Here is a 16,613-nt window from a genome sequence, read left to right as displayed (position 1 = left end):
TTGAAGAGCATTGTTTGGTTGCACATATATGAGAGGTTGTCAGGGGTGATAAACGTTCAGTTGATATATAGATCCTCCATTACTATTAGGCCCACTTGTCATAGTAGTTCCCTACTACCCTTATCCTGCGTTACAGACAATGAGGGGTGTTGAGCTAGTGGCATCTTTGGTGCGTACATCGGTCTTTTCTGAGTTCTATGACTTATTCGTTGCCATCCAGTGGATGTAGTCTGTACAGTATTGATTTTGTGTTTGGTTAAATGAGGACGTTGGTGTGGCAGTATGTTTGCAAATTCTATGGGATTTGCCACACCATCTTTCACTGCTAGGTGTGGCATATAACGTACCGGGTGATACCAATAATACATATTGCGCTTGGGCACATAGATAATATAATGATAAATCAGGCACTGTGAAGCCGCCATATGCATATGGTAGAGTCAGTGTGTGCAAACTTATTCGTGCTGGCTTACCTGCTCATATGATGTTTTGTAAGATTTGCTTTTAATCTTGTGAAAATGGGGGAAGGTAGGGTTATAGGGATGTTAGCAAAGAGGTATAGCAGTTTGGGCAGGATTAACATCTTTATGTGGGATATTTTATTTGTGGGGGAGAGTGGTAGGGTGATCCACCTGGCAATCGGCATTTCAAGTTTGTCAATGGCAGTGCCATAATTGACTCTAAGCACTACTTCTGTTTCACGGTGGATCTATATTCCTAAATATTTAATGGGATCTTTTTGCCAGGCAAGAGGGAATTCCATGTGATGTTTCTGTGTAATTTCCGTTAATGGTAGCACTGCTGATTTGCTCCAATTTATCAGCAGGCCTGATTGCCGTCCAAATTTAATGTATTCTCTTAGTACCGGTGATAAGTTGGGGCTTGGGTCGCGGATGTATAGCACCATATCATCCGCGTACATTGATATGCCTATAGGGCATAAGTGGAATGGTAAAGCGGTGTGCACATGTTGTTGGCGCATTTGGCAGGCTAGGGGTTCCAATGCACTGTAAAATAAGAGGGAGGATAGTGGGCATCCCTACTGTGTTCCTCTCTGGATGTGTATATCATCGGAAATATGTTTATTCACTTTGACACGTGCGTTGGGCTTGGTATAAACAAGTTTGATCCAGTTTAACAGTATGGGTGGTAACCCAATCTGTTGCAGTATTGTAAATAGATATGTCCACTTGACAGAATCAAACACCTTAGTTTCGTCAAGGAGCACAGCTACAGCTTCTAATTCAGGATTTAGCTGGTGTAAGACCGCAAATATAGTACGGATGTTATGTGTCGTTGAATGGGTTGGTATGAAACCTTATTGGTCTGGTAAAACAATAGTCTGCATGAAGGGCTGGAGCCTAGTGGCATTGATCTTAGCCAGTATCTTAGAGTCTGTGTTTATTAGGGATGCTATCTATACGATTCGCCATGCTCTGGATCTTTATCTGGCTTTAATAACACCACTATTAGCACTTCACGCAGTGTTGGTGGGAGGATCTGGGTATTATACATTTCTACAGTATATGAACTGAGCAGCTCCGAGAATTCTTTGTAGAATTCCCCTGTGAAGCCGTCGGGCCCCGTTCCTACTGAAGTTACCATATTTTTAGACATTCGCATTGTCTTGTCATGTAATGTAGTGCACTGGTATGTGTGAGGGAGTGATGGGGATGGAAACTTGAGCCCATAGTGCCTAACAACCTTTACTACTGACTGTAGCTTCATGCGACCAGCACATGAAGTTTTGCTCCCTGCTAAAGAATGACACAATGGTAGGTAAGGAGGAGGATGAAATGAAAGTAAAGACTCTTACATATCTTAAAATATTCGTAAAAAAACAGATACATGAGCTTTCCTCCATTAGTGAACTGATTATGACAAGTGTTGAATATACATTTTCCTAGCTAATGGGAAGGACAGTTTCAATTCTATTAAGGACACAGATGAAAGGATTATGCTTTCTCTACGGTTTATTTTGCTCTGCAGCCTTACTAAAACAACATATTTTGTTCAAAGACTACAAATCCCAGGAGTCTTTGCGAAAGATCAACAACACAATCATAGAGTCAAACCTATATATCCAACATTGAGTGAAGCATCATGAACTCATGAACACAGAAAAACACAAGGCATCCTGAATAAGAAACCAAACCACAGCTATGTGTCAATCAAAGTACCACCATATATTTCTGTTACAAAGTGACAGATTCATAAACAATGAAACGTCAAGCATTAAAGACATTTTAAACAACAGCAATGTTTTCAGCCAACGTAATGAAAGAAGTCATTGAGAAGGTTCTTATCATATTCATAAATGAAGATTCTTATCCAACTGAAGCCCTCTGAGACTACAGGGAGGGGAGTAGACTGTATCCAATCGGGCGGGATAATCCTGCCTCCGTGTCCTTAAAAAGACTGAAACTTTCCTTCAAGTTAGCTAGAAAGTTTTATATTCTATGTCAGGATCCGGAGGCTCAGATTATGCTAGTGTAAAGCAGGTTAACAACCAGTGAAGCCATGCTAATATTTGGTTTGAAATAAAAGGTCTTGATGATTGACTCTGAAGACCAACCAATGGGAAACAACACTTACAACGCAACTTTTACAACGCACTACCTTTACAATGAAACTTTTACAATGCAACATCCATTACAAGGCATGCCATTACAACGCAACCATTACAACGCATGTCACTACAACGCATACCACTACAATGCATGTCATTACAACGCAGTCATTACAACGCATACCATTACAACGCATACCTACAGTATCCAACACTTACCCTACTGTTGCACCCCCTGGAGTTAGAATAGTAATTTTTACCCCTACACTATCCAATACTTACCCTACTGTTGCACCCCCTGGAGTTAGAATAGTAATTTTTACCCCTACACTATCCAACACTTACCCTACTGTTGCACCCCCCTGGAGTTAGAATAGTAATTTTTACCCCTACACTATCCAATACTTACCATACATGCAATGTAATGGTATGCGTTGTAATGATATGCGTTGTAAATGTAGTGGAATGCGTTGTAAAGGTAGTTTCAAAGAATTTGATGTAATGGCATGCGTTGTAATGGAATGCGTTGTAATGGATGTTGCAGTGTAAAAAATGTGTTGTAAAGGTATGCGTTGTAAAAGTATGCGTTGTAACGACATACATCCCCAACCAATCGGCTGCTCTGAGGATATCCTCCACATGGCCCCCTAAGGTAAACACTTTGGAGGCCATAGCACCCCTTGTAGTGTGTGCTCCAAAGGTGGTCAATTCAGTCCCTGCCTCCTGAAAGACCCATCTCACCCAGCGGACGATAGTCATTGTAAAGGTCAGCTTTAAAGGCTTCTTGAGGGAAATGAATAGCAGAGCCACTCCCAGTGGCCTATATTCTTTGGTCATGGTTTCATAGACCCTCAGGCAGCAGACTACACACAACTTTGAATGACCGGCAAAAGCAGGGTAATGGACCACCCTAGTAATGGATTTCATAAGTCAAGAAATAGTAAACAACACCTTCCTCAGTAAACATACGTGGTGTAATGTCGAGGGCACGAACATCAGACACACTTTTACTGGAAATGAGGCATAACAACATCGCTAGCTTACCCCTAAGTTTCTTCGGCGACAAGTATTGATTATCCTGCCATGAAAGTAGCATTCAACAACAGTAAGATCCCACAGAGAGGAATATTTTGGTTCCGGTGGGAAGGATAACCGAATACCCCTCAAAAGACGACAGACTAGAGGATGCTCTCCTTCTGGGACATCATGAAATGGCACATTACCTGCCGCAATTGCCCATGTCATCCAACTCCGAAAGAAAATTAAGAACATGCACTACATCTGCCCCCACGGGATCAAAATCCCTTCGCATACACCAGCGTGACCATCTCCTCCATGCCGAACCATATATCTTGATGGTAGAATTTGCCCAAGCTCTTCTGATGAGGGAGAGGTGTGTGTCAAAAGGCCCTAGACTACAAGACATCACCTGTAATCCTCCAATTTTTCGGCTGAAGATTTCCATCATGAACCAGCTGGTGCAAGTTGCTATGAGAGACCATCAGAAGTTTAGGAGTCAGGGGTAGTTGAAGTGGAAAATCCATAGAAATTTCTAAAAGAACTAGATACCATACTTGCAACCTCCAGAGTGGTGTCACCAAGATCACCTCTGCCTTCTGATGCCTGACCACCGACTTGAGTCTGGCTATCATTGAGAATGAAAAAAATGCATACCCCGAAACTGACTCCAGTTCCTGGAAAAAATCATCTGTTGCCTTCTCCAGAGGATCCGGACATCATCTGAAAAACTGGGAAGTCGGTGATTGAGCCTCGAGGCACAAAGATCCACCTGGCAATGACCCCACCGATCCATGATTCTCTGGAACAGAGAAGGATCCAGCTTCCATGCACTGAAATCTTTCAGATGCCTGGAGTGCCAATCAGCAGAATGGTCACTTGGATCGATGATAAAAGAGGCCTACAATCCTGGCCAAAGGACAAAGGGAAATGTTCTCCTTGTCCAATGTTCTGTGCAGTATCCTGCAAATAAGCAGTATCTTCTTCTGGGGCATTCGGAGGAACAGTCGCACTGTGCCGACTTTGAAACCCAAGAAAATAATTTGTTGACCCAGAATAACTTCAGATTTTTGAGGGTTCACTATGAACCTTAAGCCCTGCAGAAGATTTTGGGTCAAATGAAGTTGTGAGACTAAAGTGGATTTTTCCTGGTGCATTAGGAGAATGTCGCCCAGGTATACTATTAGACTAACTCCCTGTGCAAGAAGCCATACCACAGCCGGGCGCAGCATCTTGGTGAACCACCATGGTGCTGATGTCAGGCCGAATGGTAGGCATGTGAGTTCGAAAATGTCTGTCCAACTCGAACTGAAGGAAACGCATGTGCAGAGGAAACATGGGAATGACGATGCAGGCATCCTTTAGGTTGAGCCGTACCAGCCAATCAATTGGCAACAGAGTATCCCGTAGAAGGTGAATACCCTTCATCTTGAAGTAGCGATATACCACCCATTGTTAAAATCTTTCAAATTTAAAGTCAGTTGGAATCCCTTGTCCTTCTTATCTACTATGAAAATATTGCTCAAGAAACCTGACGGATGAAGGCCCCTATGGGTAATCGCCCCTTTTGTTAGGAGCTCTGTCACCTCTTGGTTTACCACTCGCGTCCCTTCTTTTGAAGAAACCAAAGGACGGGGACAAGAGTGTTGTCAGGGTGCCCCATAGAACTCTGTGTGAAAGCCTTTCACAATCTAAAGCACCCACGCGTCTCTTGTTATGGATGCCCAATTCCGACTGAAGTAGCCGTCTGCCACCCCTAGTAGAAAAGAATGGATACTGCTTTCCGTTGGTGCCACATGGTGCATTGCTGGCTCCTCGTAAATATCCTTTACTGACACATTCTCTGCCATGACCTTTACCTACTATTCCAGCCCCTCCAAAAATGTGTTGGTTTTGATGGATTGCTGGGCTTTGTTCAGTGACAAAAAGAAAAGGTGTTAATGAAGTGTGAGAGATCCTTGATGAAGGGTTCTCCTAAGAGAGCTCCATTGGCTACAGGGCTGGCGCCTGTGGAGGCTAACTCACCCAATCTGGGCTCAATTTTAATTAACAAGGAGCGCCTGCGCTTTGTAGATAAGGCACAGTTGCATAGGGCTCGCTGAGCCCAACCTGACAAAATCGCGGGGTCGATAATCTGTCAGACGTTTTGGCATCCTCTGCCATATTCAGGATCTTGGTCAGAGGTCCCAAAACACCCAAGACCTTGTCCTGACTGAATCACCAGGAGCAGTCCAGGCCTTTCTTAGGGTCTTTAACAATTTCATAGTAAAAGTTGCCATCCTGGTGTTGATGTCTGGGGTATGAACTACTTTGTTAGCTAAGGAAGTTCTGGGGCACTCAGCCATCACCTGACTTCCTTGTCCATATATTTTCTAATGCCGCTGGCCACATATCGCACCACATTGGTTGAGTAACTCAGTACGCTGATTGGGATTGTAAATATCTGCTGGGTCCCCCGACATCCTGCAAAGTCCTTATCACCCTTCTTCTCTAGCCTGGGTTTCTTGGCACCACCCTCCGGTCACCAGGGTCTGCTCAGACCTGGTTCGTCATCCGAGTCCCCATCAGGGTTATCTAACTCTTCTCTGGTATTGTATTGTATTGTCATCTGTTCCCTGAGGGGAGCAGGAATCGTCTTTGGGGGGTATAACCAGGCCAGGAATCATTCTGAAGGTCCTGAGTCTCCAGGCGCCTCTTCAGGTAGGTCTGGCAGAGCCTTTCAAAAGCATCCAATGAAGTAGCAGCCTGTGTAATGGTGGCATTAAGTTTAGTCTTGCCTTCACCCTTAGGGGCCCCCCTGTTATCCGTAGGAGGCTCACGCCTCATGTTTTCCCCTGCTTGGGGGTAAGTGAGTGCATCTAACCGTTAACTAAATATTTATGTGACTCAGGGGGCTCTTGCCCCTCCTCAGCAGACTCCCAGAATTCATCAAACTCACCTGCCATGGTGATCAGGAGAGAATTAAAGGTACTAGGCAGGAATATACAAAAAACTCAAAACCAATACTCTCTAACCAGCCTCGGTAGGCTTTGATGTACCAATGCTTGATTCACTGCAATTGGCGAAGGGTTAACATGGCCGTCTAGATACCACGGCCCTGCGGGAAAAGCTGCACAGGAGAAATCACTTAGCAGTAGCCTAAAATAGATTGCTGAAGAAGTGTTTGACACTGACACTGTAAGCCTGGGCTGTGCGAGCGTTAATTGGAAGGGAAATCGCGTCACAGCCTGGAAGACATATGAATGTGCGGAATACTCAGAGGGAGAGGCACAATTCTGTCAAGACGAACACTCTCCACGTCTCCTACCGGGGCCTGCTGGTCACCCGATGCAAACAGCTGCTTCAGGAGGTCGCGTGAAGACGCGCCTCACCTTTCACCGGTCGTGCGTCTCGCAGCGAGGCTGCCTGAAACACACAAATGGCTTTGTTCAGCACTGTGCATCTAGCGTTGGGAGCTGCACAGGGCCCCTAGGGATTAACCCCTTCCATGCTCATGACGAGCTCAGCTCATCATGCAGTACAGTGCTCCTGTGCTCATGACGAGCTGAGCTCCTCATGACCACACCCGTTTTTATTGCTGTCCAGCACAGCAGGGGAAACTCTAAAGCATCGATGTGGTTAATCCACACCCCGCATCGGCGGGAACACCTATCGGGGAAAGAAAAATCCCCCTACCTCAAAATATAAGCAACAGTATTAATTAAGCAAGAGAAAAGAACAATTCCAGGTGTAGCCCTGCCAAGTGCCACACTTCAGGCGTTAGACTAAGGCATTTCAGTGTGGTGGTCCACATCATTGCACTGAAATGCATATTTAGCGGCTCCCTGGCTGTCAAGGGGCGTGAGCACTAGAATGCACCATTTTTGACTGTAAGATCAGAGTGGCTGCTGCGCGCTGTGCGCTGTTTCTGGCAGGCTTAATGACTGGCTGAGCTCTAGCGCAGCTGCTACTGCTACAATGTAACAGATGGATTCAATTTACTGCACGGCTGCAGCATTACTGATTCATTTCACTGAGGACAGGAGGAGTCAGTGGGTGCCCAATGGCTACTAGAGATAGACAGACACTGATAGTCAGCCAGTGAGGTCAGGAGTTAGTCTCAGATTCACAGTAATTGGCAGGTGGGTCCTGCTGCAGCTGCCCACGGCGGCAGTTGAAGAAAGTTTGACTGCTCAACTGGTGCCAATCACATAGGCTAATGTACAGTTTGCCACGACCGGTAAGAAATGATCAGGCGGCGCCAACAATGAATCTGACCCCACCTGCAGCTGACTGAACCATGGACTGGTGGCCAGAAAGGTTTGCAGCTGTTCAGAAAACCTTGCTGACTGTGCAGCAATGTAGCCTCAGTCACGCCAGGCATCCTGCGGTGCCACAGGTGGGGTCCAAATCGGGTTGAGGAGACTGGTCAGTATCAATCTGGCTTTCGCCGGCCATTGAGGCAGGTAATGCCCTGCCAAGCCCCTGAGGTATGATTTCAAAAGTTGGCAGTGCTAATGTGCTTGCACGCACAGTCCATGTGGTATGATTAATTGTATTGCACTTTAATTATAGGCATGCTTCACAGCTGACCTATAGGCACAAGTCGCACGCCTGCTTGTTTGCAAATGATGCAGCGAATTATGGGAGCAGATTACCGTTTCTTGTGGCCATGTTGAAGTGCTTGCATTTTGCTGACTTTTTTTGGGACGTGGTACTTTGGAGCTGGTTCAGTGAAGTGTCAGCTGGTGCTGCTGTGATTCTCACATGCAGGTCTCAGCTGTAGACCGGAAGCATGCCCGCCCTATGTTCGCAGACTCAGGTGGCTCATTTCACATCTACAGGCTGGCTCCTAACAACGTCTTCCCAGAAGGGTGGGGCACAGGGTGGATAGGTCCAAGCAGAGACTCGCAGCAGCTTGTCCCTCCCAACTAAGACACATCCGTCCTTCATTACCCTGTTTACAGAGGGTAGGTTGTTGGGCTTTTCAGGGCACCTTAAGGGCAGCTGGGCTGCAAACAAAACCAGGTGGCGAAGCAATCTCTCACCCACCTAGCTGCAGATGGGGTGCCAACTGCCGTCTAATGGCCACTCTGATCTCACCCCGCATGATAAGATTCTGGGGCAAAGGTCTGCAGGCCTTATTCATGGGCTCTTAGCTGAAAAGTGTTGTATTTTAGGCAAAAGTTCGGGTTTCAAAGGGTCAGGACACATTTCATTCACAGAGGAATGTAGAAACCATTGCCATTTACAGTACCTATCAACTGAAATGAACCACTCATATTCACAAAACTGTATTTTTTATTTCATGAGGATTAGCTGTGAGTTACTGCTTTTTACTAGTTAGTGCCCTTCCATTTCTGTTGCTTTACAGCAGTTTTAAGCTCTTCTAAGAGTTTCTTGTTCCTAAAATGGGTGTAAATTGTCATATTTAATTTTTCCCCTCATCTTCATTGCTTGATTTTGCTTGCAAGAAAGTGTCACTCATAGTCGTTTAATGTCACTCATAATTACACTGAAATTATGAAAATGTCACACATGAGCAATCTGAAACCTTGACAGCTATTCATGTGTAGACTACCAGAATATAAAACTTCAGGATTAATTAGGCAAAGATATCCAATATGAAGGAAGAACACTATCTGGCTGCTGAGGACCTGATTCTGATGCGGTTAGGAGGGCCTCCTAACTGTCCAAATAGAATCGGGAACGTGTCTTCCCACCGACTATGAAAAGTTTTCGACCTACCGAGTACAATGCAAGTTAGGTGATAAGAATATCCCAATCCGAACCCAACTTAATTTGGAATGACAGAGCCGTCTGGAGCAGAATTGTTCATCTTTACGGCCCGCGCTTCCGAATGACCGAGTACGATGCTAGATTTGGACAGCCTTTCTGAATCATGCCGTCCGACTCAAATCAGAAGTTGGAATCAGAATCAGACTTTGCCCCCCCTGCACCCAGAGCCTTCCCAATCAGGCCCATGGGGCACCCATGGGTCCCCCCTTTACCATCCATGCACAGTGTGGCCTCATCAGGGGGTGCCCGCCACAGGGTACCAGATTTCCCCCCGACACCCCTTTCTTCAATGGGAGCCTATGCATTCGTTTGGAACAAAGGCTTCCATTGAAGTCAATGGGAGTCCAACCAAATCGAATCTGCAAGCTTCCGGATGCATGGTACTCGGCCGGTTGGACTCTCCCGATCCGATTCGGTCGGAAACCATTGCCAAACCCATTTGGTCAGGAAGCTTTCCAAATCGCATCAGAATCGGGCCAATAGTCATAGAATGTCACTGAAATTATGAAAATGTTACACATAAGCAATCTGATACCTTGCCAGGTATGCACTTGTAGACTATCAGATTATACTACAACAGTATTAATTAGGCAAAGATATCCAACATGAAGGAAAACACTTATCTGGCTGCTGAGCAGCGAATAAAGACGAAGTGCTTTAGCTTGATGTTGGATATATAGGACTGGCTCTATAGCTGTATTGTCGATCTATCGCAAAGTCTCTCGGGATCTGTAGTCTGTGAATGAAAAATGTTGTTTTCCTAAGGCTGCTGAGCAAAATAAATTCAAGAGAAAGCAAAATCTGAGGCTCCAGGTACTGACATAGAATTTGGACTTTACACAACTCTTTACCTAGACCCATTGTAAATTTATGCAGTAGCGCTGGGATGGAAATGTCCCCTCAATGATAAATGTGCATGAACCCCTTTCCTGAGTGCCTGACTGCATATAAAACTGGTAATCTCACTTTTGCTATATACTAGCTACAGACTAATCCAGCATTTGTCCAAGACTTAGGCCTTTCCCTTGGGATGTATGATGGAACAACGCACGCAACATTTACGCATGCCTATACTTCGCTGTCAATACCACGCATGCATCATTACACGGCATGCATAGACAGTGAACAATTTTACCATGTATATGGCTTTACCACACATTCCTTTACTACAAAAAAGTTGTTGTAAAGTCATGGTTAGTGAAAATATATACATAGTAAAGACACACACAAGTGTGCACAATCATGATTGATAGACTCCGGCTGTGTTTACTTACCTGCACCCGTTGGATGGGGCATGTTGTTTGTTTTGTAGCTCTGTAGGGGTGGTCACAACAGGGATGGGGCTGCTGTCATGGGCCTGTGCACACTTTCTGCCTGCATATCCTCCAAGGAGGTGGCATGTCGCAAGGCTGGCACTCCAGCTGGATAAGCTGAAAGTGGTACCTTTTTTAAGCCCATCATATGTAGCCCTCACGCACGATCCTAGACAGGTTGTCTTTAACCAACAGTTGTGCACCATTTTACTCTCAAGGTATTTCTCTAGGCACTAATGTTCTCCCTGGTGTGCACGAGAGCATTTTAGAGTCAATACACACAGCCTCTTTCCCTGGTTGCATGTCGCAGGGCCCTGCTTACAGGTGGAGGCTGTGATGGATGGAGTCGAAGACGAAACTCTCCGGAGGCCAGCCGTAAGCGGGACTTTGTTTCCAGTCTGGCCTCGGGTGGGCCCTTACCTCCACTACTAGGTCCATTAGTCCACCATTGCTCCTTGAGTCATTCACAGTCCCCCTGCCCGGCGCTGTGCCCTTTTTCTGTCCCTAAGCCCTCAAACCGCCCCCTTCAGCAACCCCATTTTCCTAGCCTTGAGCCCTTAAACTGTCCCCTGCCGCTGCCCCCTTTTCCTGTCCCTGACCCCCCCCTGCAGCAACCCCATTTTCCTAGTCCTGAGCCCTTAAAATTCCTCCTGCTGCTGTCATAAGGCGCATGACGATTACCATGCTGTAATGGCTGTTTCCTTATCCCGGTAGTACGTAAACCAGAATTTGCTTTGTGCCCTGGAGGGGGACACAATCCGTGATGGCATAGTGGGCATAAGACGACTGTCAATGCCCAACATTTTTAATACTGTAAAATGTATATAAATATTAAAAATTAAAAACATGAAATCGAGATATAAAATTATACATAGTATTATATTTTAAAAATCATAGGAATTAAAAAATGTAAATAAAAAGATTTAATTCCCATCTATTACCCTAAAATTCCAACAACCCCAAAACCAAAACAATTAAATTGCACACAAAAACAATACATATTATTTAAAAAATAATCACTATAAAGTGACTTATGTTATAAAAAAGTAAATAAAAAATAATAGCTATCCAAATTATTAAAAACTATTAAATGATTGATAAAATCAATTATGTAAATAACCAATTACCCCCAAAAAATATTACCCCTTTTTTTAAATTATCAAATAGGTAAAAGGTATTTACATTATCAGTTTACAAATTAACATATTAAAACTCATAAAAATAAATGTATAATCAATTAAAAAATGTAAAAAAACATTCCCACACTATTCCCCTACAAACTCCACAACTCGCTAAAAAAAGGACATAAAAAAGTCATATATATTAACAAAATAAAAAATGCACTAAAATATAATTAAACACACTTATCAATAAAATAACATCTTATAACACAACCATTACACATAAACTTAACCGTTAAACTATAATATATGTAACTATATTTATCACAAACATAAAAGACTTAAAAATATATATTTTTAGGTTCTGTATTCTGTCCCTCAATATTTTGTCTCACAATATTTTTTAAAATATTTTTTGTTAGAATACCCTGATTGCAGCTCAGAGATCCACTCTCATTGAACCAATGACCCCACATTTTGAGAGTAGCTGGCCATTCTTCTGTATTTGCAGTTTAAGGCCCAGGCACTGGCTATAGATCACAACCCCACTATTATTAAATCAGGGGGGCAAACAGCAAGACTGCACAGTCAAAACTAGGATTTTGTTTATGGAAGGTAGTGGCAAAGCCATGTGTAAGGAGTGATCACTGCCCTCAACAAAGTTTGAAAGAGACACACATCTTTTGTTTTATGCTGCTTCCCTTGTTATGGCAGGATCGGGGATATGGCAGTTAAATGCAAGACTTCATAAAGTGAAATAAACTATATGACTAAGGTTGCCAGAGAACCCTCTGTGCACCCAAATAGTGGAATACACAAAGCCCCTTACAGGGCACAGCATTCTCATATATGAGTACCCAGTTTGCCTTTTTTTCTAGCTAAGTGGCTATTGTGAATAAAAACGACTTTCTCACATCAGGGAAAGTCAGGAGCTTTACTTCAGCTCCACATGAATAAATGTATTTTCCTGTGTAGCTCTCACTAAACCTGGCAAACTGAATTATCTGTAGGCACTCCCGATGTTTTGGCTAATAAGACAACTGAGTCAACGTTTCTCCTCACTTGTAATCGGGGGCAATAGGTCCCCACAGCACTGCCATGTGACTGGATGTGTTAAGAGGTTATCTTACACTGCACCAAATCAAATTAAATTAAATAAATCTATCCCATTGTCTATCCTTTTATTTTCAGAACCTGAAGTAGTGTTTGTGAACCAGGATAAAGTCCAGAAGGAGGTGAAGGCTATCCTGACGCAGACTGCCACCATGAGCTGTGAAGTATCGCAAGCCAAGACTGAGGTTAAATGGTACAAGGATGGGAAACAACTCACCGCCAGCAAGAAGATTAAGGTGGAGTCTGATGGTAAATCTCGAAGGCTGGTTGTGGAGCAGGTGGAGAAGAAAGATGCCGGGGATTACATCTGTGAAGCTGCTGGGCAGAAACTCAACTTCAAAGTTCAAGTTACTGGTCAGTCAAATATCTACCTGTAATATTTCATTGAGTAATTGTTTTCCTACTCTAGGTTCATATTCAGAGAGCTATGATGTGGGTTTGAGTATATACTTAAAAATTCAATGGAAACCCCCTTGATTAAGGTGTTTGAACAAATTCATAACCTATTTATAGTTTTCTAGCATTTGTTCCTTTTAATGTTAGCCTGTGTCCAGACTCGGCTGATGTCTTGTCATATAATGTAGTGCCCTGGTGTGTGTGCAGGATGGGTTCGTACTTAGACTTTAATTTGTTTGCACAAACCACTGAGAAACGTTGTGGTGGCCATACCTATAGGAACCTACAACATTTGCTATTGACTGTAGCTTAATGCTTCCTCCATCTTCAGCTCTTCCGTCACTTTATTAGGGAATGGCTATTCCAAGCTTAGATGACCACAGGTTTTGAAATAGGACTTCACACAACTCTTTACTTAGAGCCTTTGTGAATTGTGCAGCACCGCTGGGATGGAAATGTCACCTCCATTGTAAATGGGCATGTATCCCTGTCCTGAGTACATGTGAAAGTGATAATCTTGAAATTAGTTTGGTATGAGCTTCACAATGATCCAGCATATGTCTGATACATATGCCTGTCCCTGGTTATGGGCTATCCTGAACCTGTTTTGTGCCCTCAGTGGCACACAAATTGTGCTTGCATATTGTGCCTAAAACAATCGTCCATGCCTTAGATGTATCACAGAAGTTGTTTATGGTAGTGTACCAAGTTTTGTGAATTTTTAGTGTGACCAGACATTTTGCTCTGTGTCATAAAGACTGTAGTATAATGACATTTCTCATGCAAAATTTTGCTTTATGTGGACCCCCTAGAAACGTGCATGGAAACCCTGAGCATGCGTGTAGAGTCTGTGTGTGCATAGAATGTGTGGTACATGTATGGTAGTAGGACTCTGTGTGTGGTATGAGTCTTATACCAAGAGCGAGTGGAATCCATTTTGAATGCCAGTGGTCTAGCATGATAAAAGTCAGAGGTTGAGAACAGCTTCTCCAAACAGTGAAAGTATATTGTCTGAATTCTTGCAGTTGGAGGGTGGATACCAAGACACTAAAGTGAGGGAGTACAGTGACAGGCCTTCACATAGAAATTCAATGAGGACATTGTTAGCAAAATGTTGCTTATCAGTTCTTCCTGAGAAATACAATGTTGTGAGTGGTATGGGAGAATGGTGGGACTGAAGTTTCTATTGTTCAAGTAATTACGGGCCAGAAGTATAATGGTTTTGAATTGCCCTTGCACCACACAAAGGAATGCAAGTGTGACAGAAACCCTAAGTGAGATTTATCAAGCCATGCAAGGCCACCTTACATGGCCCTGTATGTCTTGTTAAATCTGGAGTAAAGCAAGGCAGCACAAATCGCTGCCTTGCATTACTCTGCCCTAGGAAGGTGTTTCATGGGTAGAGCGTGGGTGTTACCACGCATCCACCCATAGATTTTGTTGCGTTACCCAATTTACCATTAGTGATAGACCTGGGAATGGGTAAAAATACTACGCCTCGCGAGAAAAAGCATAACGAGGAGAAATATCTTTATTTTTCCTTGTTTTTTCCTCTTTCTACGTGTTCTGCATTCTGCAGCACACATAGAATGAGAAAGATGCCAATGAGAATTGTTTTTGTACAGGAAAGTTCCTTTCCTGCACAAAAACAATCCTGCCTACAATGCAGGCACCCTTGCACCATGATGCAAGTGTGCCTGCGTTGGTGCAAGGCAGCACATCGTGCGCCAGTGCTAGGAAAGGACAGGAATGTGCCACTCCACTTTGTTCTACTTGACCAAGAAAGTGAGTCCTCTATAGAGTCCTTGAAGATCTGCTGTGTAGCCAGGAATGGTGTCTATCTTACTGCCAGTCTTTCAGAGGTGAGAGGACATCACATAAAGTTTGCATTCTTTGCTGGAAGAGAGGAAGGTCTGCTTTAAGTGCCTAGAAAATTGCCTGGTTGCTGAGAGGGAGGAGGAGTGTGCCTGGTCCTGCAGGAGAAGATACTTTCCATGAGGAGAATCCCAGCATGTTCCTGGTGTGAGGAGAACTTGTAGAGAGTTGACTAGTACTTGCAGAAGTGCAGTGTGGACTTGAAACTTTGTTGTCTGAATGTACGCCAAGGGTTAAAAACTTTACACTGACTTGAGCAATTGATCAGTGGGGGTAATATCATTTTGTTTGTTCTCATCACCTCTACATTTCGGAGACCAACATTGCTAACTATGCCAAAACTCGGTGGGCAGTCTGTATCCACACTAGTGGTGTTAAGATTGAGTTCTGCATCTTTCACAATAAAAACAGAGCAGCTTCTTATCCAGCATGGAAAGCCGACTTTGACACTGGTGTAATCTTTGGATCGGAAACCTAAGTATGTATGCCCAGCCATTCAGTCATCTGGCCCCAAACCTGAGCCTTCTTCATATTTACACTCAATATTTCAAGGTTATAGATTTTTTTCACCTCGTTAATCTACTCCCTAATCTTTGGAGTGCTTGAGACACCCCTCTTTTTACAGATAGCATAACGTGTATTTGTAAAGCGCACGGTCTCCCAAGGGTGTCTTGATGCTGAATATTAGACGTTTATTGTTACCCAACTCAGTGGAACTCATTTTATTGACCTCAGATGGATGAAAGGCTGAGTGTACCTGTCGGGATTTGAACCTGTGACCATGAGATCGAACACAGGCCCCTACAGTGGATGAATTAGTTCACTAAACCACCAGACCCGGCTGCCATATTATGTTATGTTATGTTAATAATCTTTTACATAGCGCACGTTCACCCAGAGGTTTCATGGCGCTGACTAGCAAATACCCAGGTGAATGGAGGATTATGCCTGGGCCTCAGTGAAAAGCCAGGTCTTAAGCTGTTTCCTGAACATTAGTAGGTTAGTGCAGGAGCGGATTTCCAGAGGGAGGGAATTCCAGAATATGGAGGCAAGATTCGCAACCTGCGTCCTCCCTGGCGTTGGAGCCTGAAAGAGGGGGTGGCCAAAAGATGGAGATTGGCAGACCTGAGGTTGCGAGAAGGGATGTATCTAGGCAGAAGAATGTTAATGAATTGGGGACTGCAGGCATGAAGAGATTTGAAAATGATACATGCTGTTTTAAATTCTACTCGTTGGGAAATAGGGAGCCAATGAAGTTTTTTTAATAGGGACCTTGCTGATTGCCAACGAGGTTGCTGGTGGATCAATCTGGCTGCTTGATTCTGCACCAGTTGGAGATGTTTGCTGAGTAAAAGAGGAAGTCCCAAGTAGATGGAGTTGGCATAATCCAGGTGTGACAGTACTAAGGCTATCACCACCTGGATCAAGGCC

At 43.9% G+C, this 16,613-nt stretch overlaps 1 protein-coding gene across 1 annotated transcript in view; it reads left to right on the top strand.

Moving 5' to 3' along the window:
- OBSCN (obscurin, cytoskeletal calmodulin and titin-interacting RhoGEF) overlaps positions 1–16,613 on the top strand; it is a 1,012,031-nt gene that overhangs the window by 225,060 nt on the left and 770,358 nt on the right. The window contains exon 15 of the mRNA XM_086941076.1: positions 12,990–13,265. Within this exon, the coding sequence (XP_086797202.1) occupies positions 12,990–13,265 (276 nt within the window). The remainder of the gene's footprint in view (positions 1–12,989; positions 13,266–16,613) is intronic.

Source organism: Lissotriton vulgaris, chromosome 10, assembly GCF_964263255.1.
Source record: "Lissotriton vulgaris chromosome 10, aLisVul1.2, whole genome shotgun sequence".
In the NCBI taxonomy this organism is placed as follows: Eukaryota; Metazoa; Chordata; class Amphibia; order Caudata; family Salamandridae; genus Lissotriton; species Lissotriton vulgaris.
The sequence above is the reverse complement of the archived record's forward strand: the minus strand, read 5'-3'. Positions and strand labels throughout refer to the sequence as shown.